Below are 21,710 nucleotides of genomic sequence, written 5' to 3'. Positions count from 1 at the left end.
AGGATTCAACCCACCATTGATAGTTTTGAAGATGGAGGAAGGAGACCATGAGTGGGGGAAAGTGGCAGCCTCTGGAAGCAATGAGTCATTGTCAATTTACAGCCAACAAGAAAACATGGGCTTCAGTCTACAAGTGCAAGGAGCTGAATTCTGCCAACAACTCAAATGAGCAGGAAATGGATTCTCCCTTACAACCTCCAGAAAGAAACCAACCTGCCAACGTTTTGACTTTATCTTAGTGAGTCTGTATCGAACTTCTGACCTACAGAAGTGTAAAATAATAAATTTGTGTTATTTTTAGCCACAAAGTTTCTGGCAATTTATTATGGCAACCATAGAAAACTAACACAATGTCTTTGCTTCTGCCTTTCTCTGTGTTTGCAATGACCTTCACTCTCCTACATTCTTCCAAATCCCACACCCTGGGTGAAGCCATCCTGACTTCACTGATCTCTCACCACTCTTTTCTACTTTTTTGGGGCACGTATACTTAGGGCAGCTAGTTATTTATTCTATCTCCATAATGAGATTTTTAAGACCCTTAAGAACAAAGATGATGTGCTAATAACTGCAGTCCATTGCAAAAATGGCCACAAATCCTTTCTCTCCCTGTATCCACACTCTTGCAATGTGACTTTGAAGATATTCCCATCAAAAGATGGACTATATTCCTCCACCCCTTGACTCTGGGTTGGTTCTATAGCTTGCTTTGATCAGTACAGATTAGCAAATATAGCAGAAGCAAAAACGTGACTCTGAGACCACCATCGTGTGAATGAGCCTGGGCTGGCCCAGCCATCCAGCTGCCATCCCAGCCAGCAGCACAGACAGGTGTGTGCACGATATACTACCAGCTGACTGAAGATTCAAGATGGGTTCAGCTGAGACCAGCGGAAGACCCACCCAAAGGACCCCATCCAAATTTCTAACCTGCAGAAATGTGAGCTGATCAATGACTGTTGTTTTAAATCACTGTTTCGGGGTAGTTTGTTAAACAGCAGAATCTAACATATGTATAACTCAATGCTGTGCGTTCAACTTTTGGTGAATAATTTTCAATGACGCTCACGATGACGATGACAATGATGATGATAACGACAATAACGATGATAAAAATAATAAAGAAAGCCATATTCACTCCTAGTAAAACAAGAAGATCAGTGGCATCATTTTCGTATCCTAATACCAGACATTTCAATGCTTATAAATTGAAGAGTTTTAAAATTTTGTTCAAGTAAATTGGAAAGTTCAATGTCTAACGGTTTCAGGTTTACATACACTAGAGTCTATTATTGGTCTCCAACAAATTCAAAATGACTCTGTATTAAGCTTTGTATTGGTAACTTTTAGTATTTCTTTTTGTTTTATGATTGGCACCTGAGCTAACAACTGTTGCCAATCTTTTTTTTTCTACTTTTTCTCCCCAAATCCCCCCCAGTACATAGTTGTATATTTTAGTTGTGGGTCCTTCTAGTTGTGGCATGTGGGTCACCGCCTCAACATGGCCTAATGAGCAGTGCCATGCCCGTGACCAGGATCTGAACCAGCAAATCCCTGGGCTGCCAAAGCAGAGCGCACAAACTTAACCACTCAGCCAGGGGACCGGCCCCAATTTTTAGTATTTCAATCTATCTCCCATTGTGTCGAAACATTGGGAGGAGCCAGATTGTCACTGTGCTCTGCCATTTCTGAACATACAAGTGGATTTTGGGTTAAATCTACTTGGGACTTTGTCAAGTGAGGAAAACTTAACCAGGAATTTTCATCAAAGGTAGCTCTTACATAGGAGCCATCAATAGCTTATTTCTCATCCAAATGCTGTTCTCTAAAATCTGTTCAACTCCCAACAAAGTATTTAAAAGTGTTGTGCTTATAAAAGTTCTTACGTGAATTAAATAGTATCTAAGGCCCTAATATTTAGCTGGAGAATTTTAAGGATAATGCACTTCGTCCAGCCTATTTTCCTTAAAAGTGTTTAGGAATAAGGTGAGAACAAAAAGGAGATGAACAGAGAGCAGCAGAAATGGGACAAAGTCACCAACAATGTGGAATATTCATGTCCCTGTGCCCAGGGAGGGACATCCCTAGTCACCGAGGCTTGTTTCTCTATTGGACAGTGTGGGTAAGGTTTCTGCCAAACACATTCTTTCTGACTAATCATTTGAAATATTATAAGCCCAGGGCAAGAAACATGTGACTTCTATGCAGAAGAAGAAATATTATATAATCCTAGAAATTTGACTTGAAAAGCATCTCAGAGTTGATCTGATAAAACTTCCCACATAATACAGACATCCTTTCCAGAGTTTGTCCTCCACACCCTGCTTGAATTCCTCAAGTGTTAGGAAAGTCACAGTTTCCTGAGACAGCCCATACTATTTTGAGCATTTATAATTGAGACAGAGTTCTTTTTCATATTAAACTGAAATCTATCTCCCACCCACTGAGCCAAATTTTGCTTCTAGAACCGCACCTCACACACGTTTTCTCCCTCCCCTGAATTGGGTGTTGTGTTTACAAGTCCAGGCTTTGAAGTCAGCCCGACTTGAGTTCCCTTGCCAGCTGTGTGTACTTGGGCACGTCTGCCTCTCAAAGGATCAGCATTTTCAGCTATAAAACTGGAGTCGTAATACCTGCCTTTTGGGTCATTGTAAAAATCAGGAAAAGTAACATGTATGAAGTGCATAGCACAGCGTCTGACATAATATGTTATCAATAAATGGAAGCTGGCATTATTATTCTGCTTTCATTTTTTCATTTATTATTTTTTTATTATCATTTATTTTATTCTGGCCTTTCAGATATTTAAAAACAACTTTATCTTTCCATATAGCCTTCTTTTCTGCAAACCAAGCATCTCCTTCTTCAATCATACTTCAGAATATGGCAAAAATATTCTTTCCCGGAGCTGGATTACACTTGTTTACAGCTTAGGTTTGCATTTGGGGTCTAGTTTAAACGATGCCTGGCTGGCACTCCCTGACACAACTGGCAGTTTACCTGTTTACAGAAACTGGGAGGCATTCTCTCTAATTGATAAAACTGGGTAGAAAAACAGGCCCAGGGCTCATCTGAATGACTACACCATCAGCCTGGCCGTCCCTCCTGACTGCGCCCTGGTTCAGTATCTCAGGGTCTATACTTTCAGAGGAGAATGCCTTTCCTCATTCGTCTGGTCTCCATGAGAAGGGATTTTTGATAGACGCTCCTGGACTCTTGCCCCATCTTTTATTCTACCCTTTGGAGGTGAAGCGAGTTATCTGGTGGATAGGCGATAGCCACAGCCATGTTGCATATTAGAGTGGAACTAATTTAACAAGGTCTCGAGCCCAAGAGATGCAATCTCATTCTCCTTCCCTTTCTTCCTGGATCAATGAGAGCTAGTTGACCTGCTTATTCCAAGGACTGGACTGGTAGGGAGGGAGTTAGGAAGCCCATTTTGACATTCACCCTAAGTTACATCCTCTAACCTCACCTTTATCAATACAGAGGTGATATTGTGCTTCACCATTTGCACACTACATGTTCTTCTTTATCACATGATTCAAAACTCAGAAAGTGAAAAGGAGTGCTATTCACTGGCCACCCCAATTTGTTCTGACCATAACCTGGAAACAACCGTCCTGCATGAGTGCTGACGTCTGAGGGAGCCCCAGAGCTGCTCTCGGCTTCCGCCTGCTCCACCCCCAGCAGGAGCTCTCTTTTTGCAATCAGTCAGAACACAGCTATGAGAAGGGTAGAAGCAGAAAGAGGCCTGGCTGGTTGCAGTTTTCCACATGCTCCATCTGTTCACTATCAAAAACTAAGTAATAGGGGCCAGGGAAGATCCTATTTTAACGCAACAGACTTAAAATAAACAACTTCAAGACACTGGAAATTGCACAAGGGCCTACTTATTTTAACCTGCAGGCCAGCTGTAAGTTCTGAAAAAGAGACAAACTCCACTGGGTAGACAGAGAGCAGCACAAATGGCAAACCATAAATCATTTATGTTGACAAGCACTGAATAGATTTCTCATGATAACGTTTTTAATGCCAGATATTCACAGCCCAGCTCCTTTAGGGGTGGTCATGTGACCTACTCTGGCCAATGAGATGAGAGAAGTCTTTTGGGGAAGCTTCTTTGAGTTTCCTCTCTTATGAAAAACAGAGACAAGCAAAGAGAGGCTTTTTCCCTCTCTTCTGTTTTGGGTGCTGTCGTGTGATCAGAGCAGTCATCTTGGATCTGTGAAGCAACAACCTTGAGGTTGGGGGAGCAGAAGGATACAAAGTAACTGGGTGCTTGATGACATCCTGATGCTGCTGAACAATTCTGGAAGCACCTACCTGCAGACTTCTCATTTGTGTGATGATTAAATGTCATCGTTGTTTAAGGCATTTTTAGTTAAATACTCAGTTACTTATAGTTAAACATATCCTAAAAGCTCTAGCAGCAAATACTGTCTGTCTCTAGGCCTCTCTTTATAACATTTTTCTTCTGCTTATCCTTTTTTTTGTATAGATAACTGTACAAACACACACACACACACACATAAAAATATACGACAGTATATAATTTATGCTATAATTATGTAGAATTCAATACATATAGGAAGAGAGAAAAAAGGAGGCGATGAGTACAGTGAAATGTTAAGAGTGGCAATCTTTGGGAAGGGGAAATATGGATGATATAATTTCTTCTATATTCTGCATGTTACAAATTTTCTGTGAAAAAAGACACTAATCTTCAGATGGAAAAAATAAACTGTATTTTCAAGAAATAAAATTTCCATAAGGACAAATTTTTGTAGTAATAGAGGAATTCAACCATGCCAATATCTCACAGAACTTTCATTTGGCTAAAAGCAGAGTATCTGTAACAGCATTACTATACAAAGGATGCTACATAATTTTCTACTCCCCGAAAATAGAAAAATTGGAAATGGGCCTAGTTAATACCAAGAAAAATTAAAAATCAAAGTACTTTCTGTCAAACAAAAACAGCAGGGAATTAGGCTGGATAATCTCCAGGTCTACCATCCGGTGAACTGACAAGGAGAGGTAAAGACATTCCCACAGACATTTCTCTCAGGGTTCTACCAAAACTACCTGGCCATCAGTTAGCAATGTTTAATGCTTTTACATATCAAAAATACACAGCTTTTCTAGGCAAGGCCCTGAGAAATAATTGCACGTACGCAGTAATTTGACCTTGAATTTAAAGGAGTAATTAGGACTGAAACTTCTTATTGTTACTTCTGTTAGTGTGAACAGAGCTTGGATAACAGGAGCATAAATCTCCCCCAAATGACAGCAACGACAGCATGTGATTTATGCACATGGCTCATAATCCCATACATCATTATTCTGGGATATCCTCTGGCAAAATACGAGTTGGGAAGTAGGATTTATTCTCGGGTCTATTTCATTAAGAGAAAAATAAACATGCAAGGGAAAAGACCAAATCTTCTTTCTTTCAAAATTACATTCTTTAACTATAAACATATATTAATTATCTAATATATTTCAGGTAACTGGCTACTAAAAGAAAGACATTATTTGACATAAAAAAAAAATCAAAGGATTGAAAAATAAACCAAAAACCTTTCCTATCTAGTTTTGAAGCTGACGCACACATTAAGACAGAGATAATACAAGAAGAGAATATGCGGTAAGATCGAGTGGCGCAGGAGCTCCGTGGAGGCAGAGCTTTACGTTTGCGGGGAGGAAGGGCTCTAATGAGGAGATAGAAACTAAGTGAGCCTTCCTGGAAGGAGAGATGGAGGTTGGGCAGGCGATAAGATGCGAGGACACTCCAGGAAGGTCCTTGAATGAACACGGCTCAGACACAGAACATGGGCCATGTTTAGAAGGCAGCGTGTGGACCAACTAAGCTATAGCGAAAGATGCATGTAGGGGAGAGAGATTAGGGAACTGAGAATGGTCACCTTCTAAAGGGAATTCCACGCAACTAAAAAATACCGATTTTATCCTACAGCATGGTCGTTTCCACCTCACGCTCTAAAGTCAGACAAAATCCCAGCTCCTCCATTTAACAGCAGCGTGAACTTTAATTGCTGCATGACTTAAGGCACGTTGATTACTTTCCTTTATTTGCTTTTTTTCTTCCTTCCTTTCTTCCTTTCTTCCTTTCTTTTTTCCCCCCTCAGTGTGGCTTCACTTTTTTTTTAACTTTTCATCATGAAGATTCTCAAAGATACACACCAGTAAAGAGAACTGGGCCATACATCCCATGTACCCATCACCACTCTCCTTCAACAACCTTCAACCTCTGACCTACCTTGTTTCATCCACACCCTTCCCACTCCCTCCTCACCGTCCTCCTTACCTGTTGCATTAGGCCTGATGGGACTCAGTATCTGGGGAAACCCTATGTGTGGCACCTGTTTAAGGAGTCCCTGCAGGTGGGAGGAGCTAAGAAAGGATGCCTGAGAAGGACCTGCGTGAAAGTGGTCTGGCCCGATGCGAGACACTGGGATCTCAACCTGGGTCTCATGCTTTAAAGGGCCTGCTCCCACCCTCCTCTGGCCACTCCCCTTCCCACAGGGAGAGGAGTCCCAAGGAAATGTGCCCACCTGGAGCTTATGCCTCCCTCAATAGGCACTGGTACCTGGAACCTAGGAATTCCCTGCCCAAATGGCTTGAGGCCACTTCCAGGCCATACTCTGACCTCTGTGTGTTTGCTGCTAGTTCCTAGAGGTGGGCAAGGTGGCTGGCTGAGAGCGAGATGTGAGCAGAACTTGGACCTGGGGTTTGAGTCTACACACGTGTATGTAAGGCCCCTCAAAGAGCTGAAAAGGGGGCCGGCTCAGTGGCACAGCGGTTAAGTTCACACATTCTGCTTCGGCGGCCTGGGACTGGCTGTTTTGGATCCTGGGTGCAGACATGGCACCACTTGGCAAGCCATCCTGCATCCTGTGGTAGGCATCCACATATAAAGTAGAGGAAGATGGGCACGGATGTTAGCTCAGGGCCAGTCTTCCTCAGCAAAAAGAGGAAGATTGGCAGCAGATGTTAGCTCAGGGCTAATCTTCCTCAAAAAAAAAAAAAAGCTGAAAGGGAGAGTAGTAGTGGAAAGAAAGGCCCCCTCCTTGTTCTACAGAACAAGACTTCCCATCTGGAGCTCCATTCTTGCCGTACAACACACAAACATTAAAAAACGGCTAAAAGTGAAGGACAGCCATGGTATTTCTCAGTGTTCTTGAATTTTAATTTGTGTCATTGATGCCCGTAGTCAGGTTAGTTCACAGGACTGCTAACGAGCCAGACGAGCACTGTTTGAGTTCCTGGGAGAACAGAACAAAAGCTACACTTCAGACAACGATGTTGACCAGTACAGTTGTCATCAGAAGAACAGGGTTGCGCTGAATCACAAGGCCAAAGCAGACCAACATTCCCCTGGTAAGCAGATCTCTTCAAGGGCTATCTCTATCAGAGTATTAAAGTAAGTCTCTAGCCCCTTCCTCTGCTCCACCCCATCCTCCCACCGGGTCCTCCTAAAAAGAACAATACCTCCACGAAAGAAATCTTTCTCCCTAATTCTCAGACACAAGGGAACTTGTCTGACCTTGGAAATCTCCCTAAAGTGTTTAAAACAAAAACCAGCTATGGAGGCCTCTGTACAAAACAGAATTCTTGTTTATGCCCATACTGCATTTTGGAAGGAGAGGAGTGCTAGGAACAATACCTATTACATCCTAGAATTTAGCCATTAAAGTGTAAGGGGGGGATGGGGCATGTTTTAAAGGCATATGCCTAAAGAAAAAAAGTAGAAAAGGCAATGTAGGGCAGCCCACGACAGCAATTAAGGTTTTTTTTTATCCCTGAGTGGATAATATGTGGTTTCATTTAAATAAGAACACAATCTCCATTAACTTAATTTGTAGAAGCACTAACTCCAGCACTCCCAGCTAGTGCCCTCATAAGGCATTTTTAGACGCATCATTGCTAATTCGAAATTAAAAGTGAATCATTCCTGTGGAGTTAATTACCAGTAAATATAACCTAAAGTAGGTCTCCCACGTGGCACTGAGCCAGCATAAGATGGTTCTCCGTGTCAGCCAGAAACATTGCAAGAAATCAGGTACTTGAAAAACTAAGTTTACACATGTGGCAAATGTTTATAGGAACGACAGGATGAATCATTTGCAGCATCCACAATGAGAAACAAGGATAAAGGTCTAATTACAAGACCTTTTTGATAGACATTTAGAAAAGAGCCCCAGCATCTCCCCACCCCAAAAAAGGAAACTCCTCAGCTCTCTGTTGTTGTTGCACCTTATTCCCCAATTAATTATGCTTACAGAAAGGAAATTGTCCCTATTTCTTTTTAATGCTGGCATATGGACCCTATTTAAATATACAACATAGAAATAATTTTAGAAACCAAAAATGAAATTAAACAAAGCCAGAAGAAAGAAGTTACTTTCATCACTAGCGCTTTGGAACACAGTGTCTTCGTTATAGTGTTCTCAAAGAGGTATGCACAAAGGCCAGAGACGGAAGAAAAACACTCAGAAGAATGGTTGTCTGAACTTTAATTAAATATTTGAATCAAGGAAAATGGGAACAGATGAAACCCTAGTAAGAGAGAAATTATGCATGCGCAAAGGGGATAGATTAATAAAATGACTGCTGATCCATTACTTGTGATGAACATATTTGCTTTGTTTTGTTTTACTACAAACATGTTGAAGTTTCCTGCAGCTTCCATAATTATTCAAATGCATAAGTGTTGCCACTCTCCTGGCCTACAAGGTCCAGGAGGGCAACAAAGCAATTACACAGTTAATTGAGGCTGGGTGGTTAGCAAGATTTGATGTAGTTAGCAATCACACTGATGATAGATGATTATTGAAAATTACTTTCTTCCCATCTTAATTTATAAAGTGATTTCACACGATTGTGTATTTCAAATATTTCTAAATAAATTGAGTAAACCAAAGACAGAAAGGACAAACCTCAAATCAGACATTTTAGAACAGACTCCCATTTGAACTGTTAGATATATATAACCAAGTTTGTTACACCTCTTTTAACAGACACCATATTAATGTTGTGTCACGGTAATATATACGAACTACATAAAAAACAGTGTTGCTTTCTAACATGTGGCTTGTCTAAACCCTAAAAGAGCACAGATGGCTTTGCAGAGCCAAACAATATTATTGATCCATCTTGACTGTGGCTCCATTTGCAAGATAAAGTCCCAACTGGGAGTTTTCTCATAAATTGGGTCAAGACAAGAAGAACTCTAGGTAGCCAGAGGTGTCTCTGTGTCTCTTTTCAAATAATTGCAGGCCACTTCTTCTGGTGTCTGGAAGAAGTAAAACGCCCTTGTCTAATGGGTATTGCTTTAGTATACCACATGCCCAGTAAGTTCTAGCATCTAGGAGCATGCAATAGCAGCTAATAGTAGCTATGCAGTCATGGTATTGTTAGTGTTTAATTATATCATGTGCATTGAGATATTTTAAATGTTAAAGAGAAAACAGAAGGATTTATTCTTCTTAGCAACCAATATAGTACAGAATGTTCACAGCTATGATCGCACTCATAAGGCAAGTAAATTGATTACAAAATGAGGGTAGCAACAAGTTGGCATGCTATATAAAACGTGAAACTGGTACCTAAAATAGATAACCCTCCTATTTGTTTTCAAAGTTCCATTGCTGGCTCAGACCATCAATCACCACAATGGAAATTTTTCATTTTAACACTCAATGCCAATTTTCAGTCTTAGAAGTGCAAAAAGGAGTGTAAAGTAATAAATCTGGTTCCCCCCTCCCCCCCCCCCACTGGCTAAGGTTCTATCTCATTCGGGAATGATTTTACTTTATCAACACCCTTTTAAGAATAAGGGGCTTGAGGTCTTAATGGCAACTCATACTGGTGCGCACATCTGTGGCTTCATTCTTTAGGTTAATATACAAAAGCTAATTATAACAGAAGCATCATCAAAGATAGGTTACTTTCTAAAATACTTAAATATTATTTCTTTCATCAATAGTATTTCTTTTGGCTCATGCACACTCAGGGCGCTTCATATATATCATAAGACGATGAAGGTGAGAATGGTAATACGTTATCAAAGCTCTTTCAAAAACAGAGTTGAAATAAATTAACCGGGTTTTTTTGTGTCAGTTGGCAAGTTCTTGAAGTTTGACTTTAGGATTTGACCGGTGTTTTGACTTTAGGGTTTCTCTAAAACACAGAAACAAAAGGTAAAAGTCAACCGGCCAAAAATGACTTCAAGGACCCCATTTAGGGAGAGACCTTGGTTCAGGCATCCCATGGGGTCGAAGGCGAAATCTTCGCACCAATTTCCCGGTCTCCGCCGCAGGAGTCTTCGTTTGGGCAGGGAATGCTCCGCCAGGGCTGGAGGCGAGGTGACCAAGGACGCTGAAGCCGGAACCTCCGCTTCCCTCGGGCCCTGGCTGGGTCACCAGTGCTGGCCGGCGGCGCGGGTGCCCAGTTGCGCCTGGGACACGGCGGGCACAGCAGTGGCGGCAGCGGCGGCGGCCGCCGCGTCACCGACGCCGGGCAGGACAGAGCGCACGGAGCGGCGGAATTCCTCGTTCCTCCACGTGTAGAGCAGCGGGTTGAGCGCCGACAGGGCGCAGCACAGGAGCCAGCTGGCCGCCTGCACGCCCCAGGGCACAGGCAGGGAGAAGCCGCTGGCCAGACTCACCCACACCAGCGGCTGCGTGGCCAGTAGGAAGACGCAGCAGAGCAGCAGCACCGACAGGCCGCTGAGCCGCCGCTGCGCCCGCCGCGGGTGCAGCGCGGGGGGCAGGGGCTGGGCCTGCGCCTGGTGCGCCGCGCCCCCGGGGCCCGGCGCGTGCGGAGCCCCGGGGAAGGCGGCGGCGGCGGCGGCGCAGCCGGGCAGCTGGTGCAGCAGGTGGAAGTTGAGGACGCTGACCCGCTTGACACTGACGCGCACGCGGCGCACGATGCCCAGGTAGCAGTGCAGCAGCAGCGCCGTCTGCGCCAGCAGCGCCGCGGCTGCCAGCAGCGCCGGGTAGTGGACGCGCGGGGTCGCGGCGCCGGGGCGCGGGGCCCAGGGCGGGAGCAGCAGCACGAGGCCCAAGGCGAGCGCCCAGGACAGCGCCAGCATGCCCGCCGTGTGGCGCCGCTGGTACAGCGCCTGGTAGGTGGCGGGCGCCCGGGTGATGAGCAGGTAGCGGTTCAGAGCCACCAGGCAGTGGGACAGGAGGGACACGGTGAGCCCAAGGCCTAGCAGCCCGCCGCGCAGGAGGCGATAGCTGCCCCCCGCGCCGTCCCAGTCCCCTGGGGGCTCCGCGGAGCCGGCAGGCAGGAGCCCGAGCACCGCCTCCTGCGGCATCCAAAGGGCGCAGACGCTGAGGTCGGCGGCGCAGCCGTTCACAATAAAGGCGTTGCTGGTGGTCTGCAGCTTTCGGAAGGACGACACTAGATAGATGACCATGCCGTTGGCCAGCGTGCCCCCGATGGCCAGACCCGAGTACAGGAGGGACACGGGAATGCGCCGGCCCGCCCACGACTCCTCTTCCTCGCAAAGCAGCAGCAGCGATCCCCCGGTGGTGGAGGAGGTGGACGTGGAGGAGGAGTTGGTCATTCTGGCCAACTCTTCACACCTCGCTCGCTAGCGACGGCTTCTCGCAGCGCGGCCCATCCTGACACCCGCCTGCAAAGAGGGCAAAGACATCCCTTCAGCCTTCTGCCACCGACACAAAAGTAGAATAATGGGCTGGGGGAGGGGGGAGAGGGAGCTCGAGGAGAACAACGGGGGTGGCAGATGACAGGTGGTTGCCTCGAAAATGTCTCTAGTGCCAGGGGAAAGGCCTCTTTGCCTTCAGCAGGCACCAAGGAAGCCCTAGGACAGAGCAATGTCAAGAACAGTCTCCTTTTCTCCCCCGACACACACAAATATACACACAGTTGAAATATTGCCAGATGGAGCCCCTAGTTTCCAGGAAAAAGCAGAGATGTCCCACTTGGGAAAAATCCCAGGGGAAAGGGGTTGGGGGAACCTTACTTTGGGGCTGGTCCGTAGCTGGCGGTAGCAGAGGGTGGGATGCCAGGAAATACCTCCTCAGCAGCAGCATCAGTGGTCCCGAAATCAACAGGAGAAACTCAGCTGGGATCGGTGCCAGGAGCAAGTGCCTGCTTCTCCCCAGCAGCATCAGCACACATGGTCCTAGGCACAAACCAGCAGCTGCAGGGAGACTTCTCAGCTGGCAGCAAGGCTGGGGAAAGTAAAGTGGCGGGCTGCAAGCCCCAGACGGGTGGGCAGGCAGGCAGCAGCAGCAGCAAGGATGCTCGGCTGCAAAAGCAGAAGCTGAGCTCCAGAGGAGAGCACCCTGTGCTCAGAAGCAAGAGTGGTGGCTGATGTGGTGAACCCACTCGAAGCTCTCTCCTGCTCGTTATACATCACCCAGGGAAAAGGCAGCCTTTCCAGGCTTGGCATGAATTATTCAATAGCTTCTAACTTGTGAAAGGAAGAAAAATATCTTGCTCAGAAAATCCTGTAATTAACAGGTTTCTCTCTCCTCTTTTTCTCTTTCTTTCAATCACCTTATTTTCACCCTGCTTCATTTTTCTTTCCTTCCTTTTTTTCCTCCTATCAACATTAGAATAAAATTTAATATAGTCCCAATGTATTTCATTCCAGTCAAATGCATTCTGGGGGCAAGATTTTTCTGAGGGATGATATGCTCCCAATACCCCGGACTGATCTCTTTCATCCCACATTTTCAGAGAGAATTAATTTATATTCTAATTGATATTCATCTTTTTTTTGGTAAGGTGGGACATGAGTAATTATCCACAGAAAATCCCCAAATCTCAATTTAAATCATAATTTCTATTTTTTCTTATCACCAAACTCCTTTCCAGAGTTTGGCTTGTGTTTCAGTAATGAAATGGTCAGAGGGTACAAACGAAATGGTCAGAATGTGAAAAGCGAGTGTCAGGAAGGAAGCAAAGGACATGCATTATCCACAGTGTAAACAACAAAGATAGCTCTTCCCTTCAGAACTCGATCTTGTGGTCTTTCTTAGATAGCAATTTGCAGTCTAATGTTGGAATCTGCTTTGGTGCAAGCATTCATTTGTCCATTCCACATGGGAAACTTTTCATAAAGTCACCTCCCCAATAAATCATTTTTCACTAGAAAAATCAGTTCTTTGAAATGTTAACTCAATATGGTATGGTAACAGGGCATAAAGGGAAGAATGCTAGGTGGGGTTTCAGGACACTTGGGTTCTCAGCTGAGCATCCACCAACTGGCCTTATGATGGATCATTCTCATCTTGTCAAATAAGAAGTTTCCACTCAGTGACATCCAAGGCCCTTTCTGTTCAAGCTGTCTATGCATCCCCACACATAAATGTAACATTTCTCTTCCCGAGTGCTGCCCCTTGAATATACCTACACTATCTAATGTGTAATGTAGTCCTGGGTCATATGGCGGGAGTCCTGTCCAGTCTGTCCCTAAGGGTGACATCTCAGGATGAAGTGCAAAATGCACGTCCTCTGCTTTCCTCTCTCTCTTTCAAAAATAGTTTTTGTTAATGACCGTGAAGACCTCTACTGGAGGTAGGTCTAAGCATCACTTGCTGGACTAAGGTCCACTTAGGCAGTATCTAAACAGAATTAGTCGAGTTGGGACATGAAAAGGAAGAACCAGAAATTTGCTCTTCAGAGGACTGAGGGTCAGATAGCAAGTTTATTGATGTTAAGGAGAATTGCCATCGTCCTTTGCCTGCTGTCATTTATCTGTACTGAGGCTTTGAATCCATCAAGCACAGCAAGGCTGCAAGAGATTCCTTTAATGATTTGTAGTTAAAACTTGTTAAAATAAAAATTTTCCTCTCACATCAGGAGGTATTCGAGTTCCAGGTCCTTGGTTCCAGCTGCCACCTTGTGTGTTGCCTGTAGGAAAGAGCAGAGTCCCTGCTGAGGGACCCCAGTGCCTTGTAGTCACACACACTCCTGCCAAGACCATGCCCTCTTTAGCCTTGGCCTGGCAGCGGCCAAATTTTTGTTTGGTTTTGGTTTGTTTTTGTTTAGGATTTAATTGTGTTTTTGTTTTAAGCTACTGAACTTACATAATATAGGGTAAAGGTTTTTCTATCTTGCTCCCAACACCAGAAGAGTGCCTGGCACGTAGAAGAAACTCAATAAATATTTGTTAAATCAATGAATAGATGGCTGTGTAAATGATTTCATTTGTTTTTTTCCATGGTGAAACAGTGATTTTGCTTAGCACCACTTCCCTCCTTCCCCCATCAGGAACTTGCTCCATCAACCACCCCTTTGGATGCATCTCCAGTCGCTCTGCTCTCCACTGCTTGCTCTCCCTTGGCCTTACAAAAATGCTGATTTCACCACAACCTAATAAAAACTTTCCCCGCACCTCCCCTCCTTCTCCAGCTGCCTCATGTAGTTCACTCTCTTTCCTGGAGGAACTGCTCCAGTTTCTGCTTCTACTTCCTTTCCTCCCCCTGAATGCCCACCCCATGCTGCTTTTGGCAGTTACCCCCGAGACACTTTCCAACTGGCCAAAGGCCCACCCATATATAAAATTGCCTACTGGACATCTCCACTTTGGTGTTCTGTGGGCATCTCAAACCCTAAATGTCCAAAACCAATCTCCTCATCTTCTTTCCAAACCAGTGCCTCCTTCTCCTACGTTCCAAATCTCAGTGACCGACTGGCATTATCATTTCCTGGTGCCTGAGTCAGAATCCCAGCTGTCATGCCTGATTCCTTCTTTTCTCACTAACTCCCTATAGCCACCAGTCACCAGGTGTCATCATTCCACCACATTAATGTTTTTTAAATCTGTATACTTATCTCTATTGACTCTGCTGCTGTCAGCATCAGACAACCATCATCTCTTGTCTAAATTATCCCAACAAGCTCCCAACTGACCTCTACTAAAATAGCAATCTTATCTCGCTCCAGCCAAAATGATCTTTCTAAAACCAAAAGACATCACTTGACATGTCAAATATTTTTACTTTTATCTGTTTCCCCTCTCTGCACTCTAATGTACATTACTTGGAAATAGGAGTTTGTTTTGATTACTACTATTATTGGCAGCTCCCAGAACAATGCTGGACACATAATAGACCCTTAATATTTGTCTGAAAAAATAGTGAGCAAATGTTACTATTATGCTTAAAATCTTTCATTAGGTCCCTACTGCCTTCAGGAGAATCATAAGCATCGTCATTGGTAATGTCACTGAGGACATTCCACGTGCACCAAGCATTATTTTGAGTATTTTTCATCTACTGTTTCATTCAGTCCTCATGGCAGGCCTACAAGGTAGCCAGGCTCAGCCCTAAATTTGTAGGCCAGGCAGTCCAGAGGGAAGTCTACAGGTCGTATGTCTTAATATTTTAAAATCATAAATCAAGCTATCAAACTGTTAAATAAAATATGTTCTATTCTCCTAACTTGACAAATATACTTTCATGACAACCAGAAGGCTGGGTTCCAGTTTAGAATTCTCAGATTCCTAGATTGTTTCATGCCACAGGAATGTGACAACTCGGGGAGCTTGCCTCTGGCCCACAGTCCATCTCCCTACACTCAGCTCTCTCATCACATGCCAGAGGGGCCTCATGTTTAACATAGGACACTCCAGCCTGCCCATCCAAGTGTCATCTACCCCCCTGTCACGCAGCCACCCCTTGGTAACATCTCAGACCTGGGGTGGTACCTAGAAGGCATAGTCAGCCATCAGAAGGACAAAGCCAGAGAAGAGATCCATGCAGATCATGGAAGTGTGTTCATGGCCACTGAGCAGGGAATTCTGGGGTCCTGATAGTGAACATGGTCTAGAAAGGGGATGTGAGCTCTAAGTGACCTTGTCCCCTTGGCTCCATTTAATAGATGAGAAAACTGAGTCACAAAGAGGTTAAACAACCTGCCCAAGATCATACAGCTAGGCGTAACTAGGATTCAAACCCATTACCCCATACTCAACCACTACACTGTACTGCCTCCCTTAGTAAAGTTTAATTTCCTTGACATGGATGAGCCACTATGGATTAAGCTGATGTAACAAGGAGATGCAAAATGATAGATGTTCAAAAAAATAAATAATTGATTTCTTTCTCATGGAGGTGAACAAGCAGTCCAGGTGGAAGGCAGATCTACTCCACAAGGTAATCCAGAAACCAAGGTACCTTCTTAGTGTTCCACCGTCCCTTAGGACAATAGTATTCAAAGTGTGGTCTCTGACCAGCAGCAGCAGCATCATTTGGAAACTTGTTAGACATTATTCAGACCCAATGAATCAGAATTTCTGGTGATGGGGCCCAGTGAGCTGTGTTTTAACTAGCCCTCCGGGTGACTCTAATGCATCCTAAAGTTCGAGAACCACTGCCCTAGGATGTTATATTTGTCTATGTGGCCGACATTGTTTCACCACTACTTCGTTCACATTCCAGCTGGCAGAGGTGGGGAAAAAAGAAAGAGGGGCAACCAGCTTCCTTTTTAAGGATGTGAACTGAAAATTTCACTTATCACTTCTGCACACACCTCACACACTCAAAACTTCAGTCACATGGCTGCTCCTTACTGCAAGAGAAGCTGAGGCCACTCTGGCTGACTGCTTGCATGCCCTGCTAAAATGCAGGAAGGGCAGGAGAAAGGAGAAATTATTTTTAAATAGATAACAAGCCCCCCCGACACACACACACATCCCTGAGAGGATCCAGTGTGGACTTTCCTAGTACTCAATTTCATAATCCACCATAGTCAAGCGACTGTCTCACATCCTTGGGAAACCAAAGGGTGAGTGGCAGCAGTAAAAAATTGCTCGCTTCCTGTCGCCCTTCCTGTCTGCTGTTAGCCAAGCCGCAGAGCAACCTCACCAAGCACACGAGACTGTCTCAAATCCCATTTCAAATCCCAGCTGTATTTCCTGAGATCTTGGTCTCTCAGAAGTAACACAACTGAGAAACCTGTTGGTATGGGCCTGTTTGGACCGTGGACGAGGTTTTTCAAAAGAACAACAGCACTATGTTGTTTTATAGCCAAATTTAGGAGTAATTCGACTGCATGTGAGCATTTAAAGCTCAGTGGTAGAGGTTTTAGCAATTATGAATTTAGAGAATGATGGAGCTGGAAATGACCTGTAGTTTGTTCTTTCCTGAAGCCCTTTACCTGGGGTACATGAGACCTTGTAATGATGGCTCCCAACCTTTCTCCTGCCCTATCAGACGCGAGGGATTCCCCGGCCTTGCCTCAGCGACAGCGACTCATTACAGTAGTGCTGTCAGGGGAGTGGACCATGGGGCGTGATTCTCAAGTGGGGGCTGTTTTGCCCCCCAGGTACATTTAGCAATGTCTGGCGGCATTTTTGGTTGTCACAACTTAAGTGGGGGGTGTTATTGGCATCTAATGGGTAGAGGCCAGGGAGCTGCTAAACATGCACAGGACAGACCCCACAACCAAGAACTACCCAGCACAAGACGTCAGTGGTGCCCAGACTGAGAAGCCCTACCAGAGCGGTTAAGACCTCAGGCTCAAATCCAGGGCCTATTTGTATTAGCATATGACCTCAGGCAGGTCATTTCACCTTTACAAACCTGTTTTCTCATTTGTAAAATGAAGAGGTCACCTGCCTCTGAGGGGGTCTTATAATGATTAAACTTATGCAAACAGCTTCACAAAGTGGCCAGCATACAATAAGTGTGCCACACATATTAGTGACCGTGGTGACTCCCAGCAGGGGACCGGGAGTAGAGGATGTAAAGGGACACACCCTTCAATGGAATAAATCTGAATAATGGTGGGGGGGGCTTACGAAACATAAATTTAGATAAACCAATTCTCCAGCTCTGAGAGTCACTGCCACAGGAAGTCCCTGGAAGCGTTTAAGGAAATTGTGACCCTGCCTAAATTTGTGTGCAAAAATCTATTGTGTATTTGTGCATTGTCTGGAGAAAAGATTAAAGAATTTTGTTAGCTTCTGAAAGGAGTCTATAATCTAAAAAAAGTTAAGAACCATTGACGTCATCCAATCTCATTTTACAGAAAAGAAAATTGAAACCCCAAGACAGTGAATGACTTACCCAATGTCACCCATACAGTGATGGATCTATGCCTTGAACCATATTGTCCCAAGACCCTAATACAGGTGGCCACACTGAAGAGGACTACGAGATAAACACAATTTGTAAACACATAACAAAATATAATGAACACAAATGCAATTTCTCATTGTAGTCCTATCAATTTATATATCTCTACGATGAGGAATTAATTGAACTGTGAAATCAGAGTTAATTCAGCTGGGATCTTCAGATCTGTAGGAAATCCACTAGGTCTGGGTCAGAGCTACTGTCTGGGCCAAGGAAGCTGCATTTTTAACAAGCTCCCCAGGCAATTCTTTTCCACATTAGTATTTGAGAATCATCGAAGCAGAAGATATGTAGACTGATCTTGCTAGTTTTTGAGTGTTGATTTGTAAAGTTGCCAAGGCATTTCTTTTCTGAACTACATTTTCCGCTTTTCCAGGAAAACCAATTTGAACTAAAATTGCTTTGGCTTGGTCTCTGTCCAGAAGTGACTTTTTTTCCAGTAAGGGGTTCAATATAGTTTATTTTTTAAAATCTGCTTAAAAAATATTTCTATCTGATGGAGATAGGAACTGGATAGAGAACATCCAGTTTTGTATTTTCAAGCATTTAGGGATTATTTTAGGTAATTTAAACGATGAGGTCAAATTACTTCAAAAGAGTGCTCTGTGTGTATGTGTGTGTGTGTGTGTGCACACGCGCTTTCTCACATATCACTGATGGGGAAAAAGATCATACACTTTTAGGTGCTGGGCCACAATTATTATCATCCTTAATTAGAGTTCAGCAGGATTGGCAAGATCACAAATGAATAATTTAAGAAAAATCTAAGCAATGGTAATTCACATAATTTTAAAATCTAAATTAGATTAGGAAACAAGACAACTGGGACCTGCTATCCTGTTTCTACTTCATGGAGGTAATCATTGGTGGTTAGAAAAACCCATATATTCTATTTTCCTCATCTCAGAAGTTAGATGCCTGCTTCCTGCTTAGGAAGCAAATTGGCACTATTTCCGGAAGCCCTTTGCTCAGCATATTCCTTTATTTTTAATCCTTGAAAACCTTCTCTGGATGTTGGGCACAGTCCTCTGAGCCTCAGTGGAAGCAACTGTCAAATATACGTTAGAAGCTTCTCCATTGTGGAATTTAAGAGTTGAGGACACCACCCTATTTCTGACTGCGTGTCAGATATCTCCGCTTAGATGTACCTCAAACGCCATAGATACAACCAACCTCCCACACTTTCCTCTTGTTGAGGTGTGAGGCAGGCGGTGCTTCTCGGGTAGTAAACACCCTGTATGCACCACCTCATTTCTTCCTAACCACCTCCACATGTGGTGGGGAACCTAAACTCTGTGGAAAGCCAGCTCCACAGGCCCAGCTTTTATTTGGGTGGGCTACAGCAATATTCTGTACCATTCCTTTGGTCGTTACTTCTGCACCACACTGTTCTCCAGTTCTGTCCTGTAACATCTTTATCTTGCTATACAAATGTAGTGGACACTTTTTTTGTTTGCCCAGCAAACCCCTGCCTCCACACACTTTTTTGGGACTAGAACACCTATTGTTCAGAAAACTACTATCTTCCACTTGATTTCAAAGCGTAGTGCCCTGTTCTTGTGTGAGCCCAATCTCCCCAACCCACTCAGATATGGTTTATCAGTCCAGAAGTAAATGTGAGTCCCTTCCGGGGTGTGGACTTGGGACTGAGAGCCAGGCCAGTATCTCTCCAGGTGCCTGAAGCATAAGTTGCAGCATGCGGCAGCTGTCAGTAGCCATGCTTTCTGCCGTGCAGAGAGAAAAATAGAGCGTTTCTGCTGGTTTTGAGCTCCTAGTTCCAGCTGTACCTGAAAGTCCAGCCACTTCCCAGTCCTTGGGTTCTAAAAGCCTCTTGTTTCCTAAGCTCGTTAAAGTTGAGTATTTCTCACAATCAAAAAAGACCAACCAATACCTGATTATATAATTTCCCCAACTGGACGGTGAACTCTGAAGACATGGATGAAGGCATGGAGAAGACACCTTCTCATCCTTATCACCCTACTTTTTACTCCCCCTCAGTTCCTAGCGCAATCGCTTGAGCAACATATTTGTTAATGGGTGGATAAGGAGGACTATTTAGTCTGTTATTTCTCATCTAAATCTCAAATTTAACAGCCATCTTGAAGAATTAAAAATGTTACTTTAGAAAGACAGTGTTAAGTGGTTGAAAGTTTGGCTTTCTTCCCCCAATTTCTTAACCGTACAGTGCACCAGGCATTACTTGAGAAGCTTAAAAAAAAAAAAAGGCAATCTCAGGCCGGAATCCACATTCTGCTTTAACTGGTCTGGCGTAAGGCCTTGGCACTACTTTTTTTTAAAAAAAAAATGCTCCCCAGGTGATTTTAATGCAGCCAGAATTAAGAATTATAGCTTCATATGAATTTCACTTTACAATTGTTTTAATGTTAAATTTAAATACATCCCTTAAACACAGCCAGTCAGGGAAAATGACAGTCAGGAAAGTTAAATTTTTTTTTTCCTGAGGAAGATTAGCCTTGAGATGTTAATCTGTGCCAATCTTCCTTCATTTTTTTTTTTTATATGGGGGTTGCCACCACAGCATGGCTGACGGGTGGTGTAGGTCTGCACCCAGGATCTGAACCTGTGAACCCCAGCACGCTGAATCCAACTACTATGCCAAGAGGCCAGCCCCAAGTTAAAGTGTTTTCATGCCTCTGTCAGGTCCATATGACCCCCTCCAGCCTGCAAAGCTGCCCCACTCCCTTAGTCAATTTTGTCCATTTATGGAAAAGGAGTAAGGATCCAGCAGGCAGTTCATTCCATCTTGCGAACCAGCTCTTCTCCTCTTGGGCCCACCTTTAAGTTTGGAAAGGAGGGACCCTGCTGGGGCAGAGAGCAGGTGGAAGCCTCAGCACCAGATGGCTCCACTGCTCTGAGGACTGTTGTTTCTTCTAATTCCTTGCTGGGTGAACACATTAGCTTTTTAATTAGGAGAAAGACATCAACACCTACTCCTTCCCTTCCCACGCCTTCCAAGCCATCTCAACGAGTGCTCGTTCCTCTGTGAAGCTCCTCTCACCACACGCTCCACAAATTTTATCCACGCTCTCTCCTCAGGACCCAGGAAAAGCGTGTCATCAGACTGGATGGTCATTGTTTAAGTGTCTGTATGAACTCGAGCACAGCGATTTTAGCTTTATATCTGTAGCTCCCTAGTAGCCTCTTAATAAACTTTGTTGAATGAATGAATGAAATATCAACCCACAGTCGACTTTCCAGTCTCTATGGGTCAATATGAGTAAGTTTCTTTCTTATTGTCTCCATTCTTTCTAGACCAGCAGAGTCACCAGAGAGAGCAGCCCATTAAACTTTCCCCACTACTTTCTGATAAAGCCTCTTCAAAGTTCTGCTCCCAGCAGGAAGTGGTCCCAAACCAGATCTCACTCAGACTTTTAGATCTAATGGCTGAGGGCCTCCCCAAGAAAATGAAATCTACGTCACACTTAATTTCTGAAGAACTCAGAGAAGATATGAAAAAAATAAAAGTGAAATAAAGGGTCCAACCTATATCTATTATGAGTCAGGTTCCTCAGGCTACAGCAACAAAAGGCGTACAACCTTGATTCA

At 44.2% G+C, this 21,710-nt stretch overlaps 1 protein-coding gene across 2 annotated transcripts; it reads right to left on the bottom strand.

Annotated features, from left to right (window-relative positions):
• Positions 1 to 7,670: 7,670 nt before the first annotated feature.
• Positions 7,671 to 14,179, bottom strand: GPR88 (G protein-coupled receptor 88). 2 transcript variants are annotated; one of them, XM_044749406.2, is made up of 2 exons: positions 12,070 to 14,179; positions 7,671 to 11,665 (listed from the first exon to the last, which is right to left on the bottom strand). In XM_044749406.2, exon 2 carries the CDS (start codon positions 11,594 to 11,596, stop codon positions 10,442 to 10,444), a length of 1,155 nt encoding a protein of 384 aa, XP_044605341.1. In that variant the 5' UTR covers positions 11,597 to 11,665; positions 12,070 to 14,179; the 3' UTR covers positions 7,671 to 10,441. The 2 variants fall into 2 exon arrangements, with proteins under 2 accessions (XP_044605341.1, XP_044605339.1); XM_044749404.2 differs by having other exon boundaries at positions 7,672 to 11,665; positions 12,017 to 14,179.
• Between the last annotated feature and the right edge of the window lie 7,531 nt (positions 14,180 to 21,710).

The sequence above is a fragment of the Equus asinus genome, chromosome 16 (assembly GCF_041296235.1).
Source record: "Equus asinus isolate D_3611 breed Donkey chromosome 16, EquAss-T2T_v2, whole genome shotgun sequence".
NCBI lineage: Eukaryota > Metazoa > Chordata > Mammalia > Perissodactyla > Equidae > Equus > Equus asinus.
This window is presented reverse-complemented; position numbering and strand designations above follow the sequence as displayed.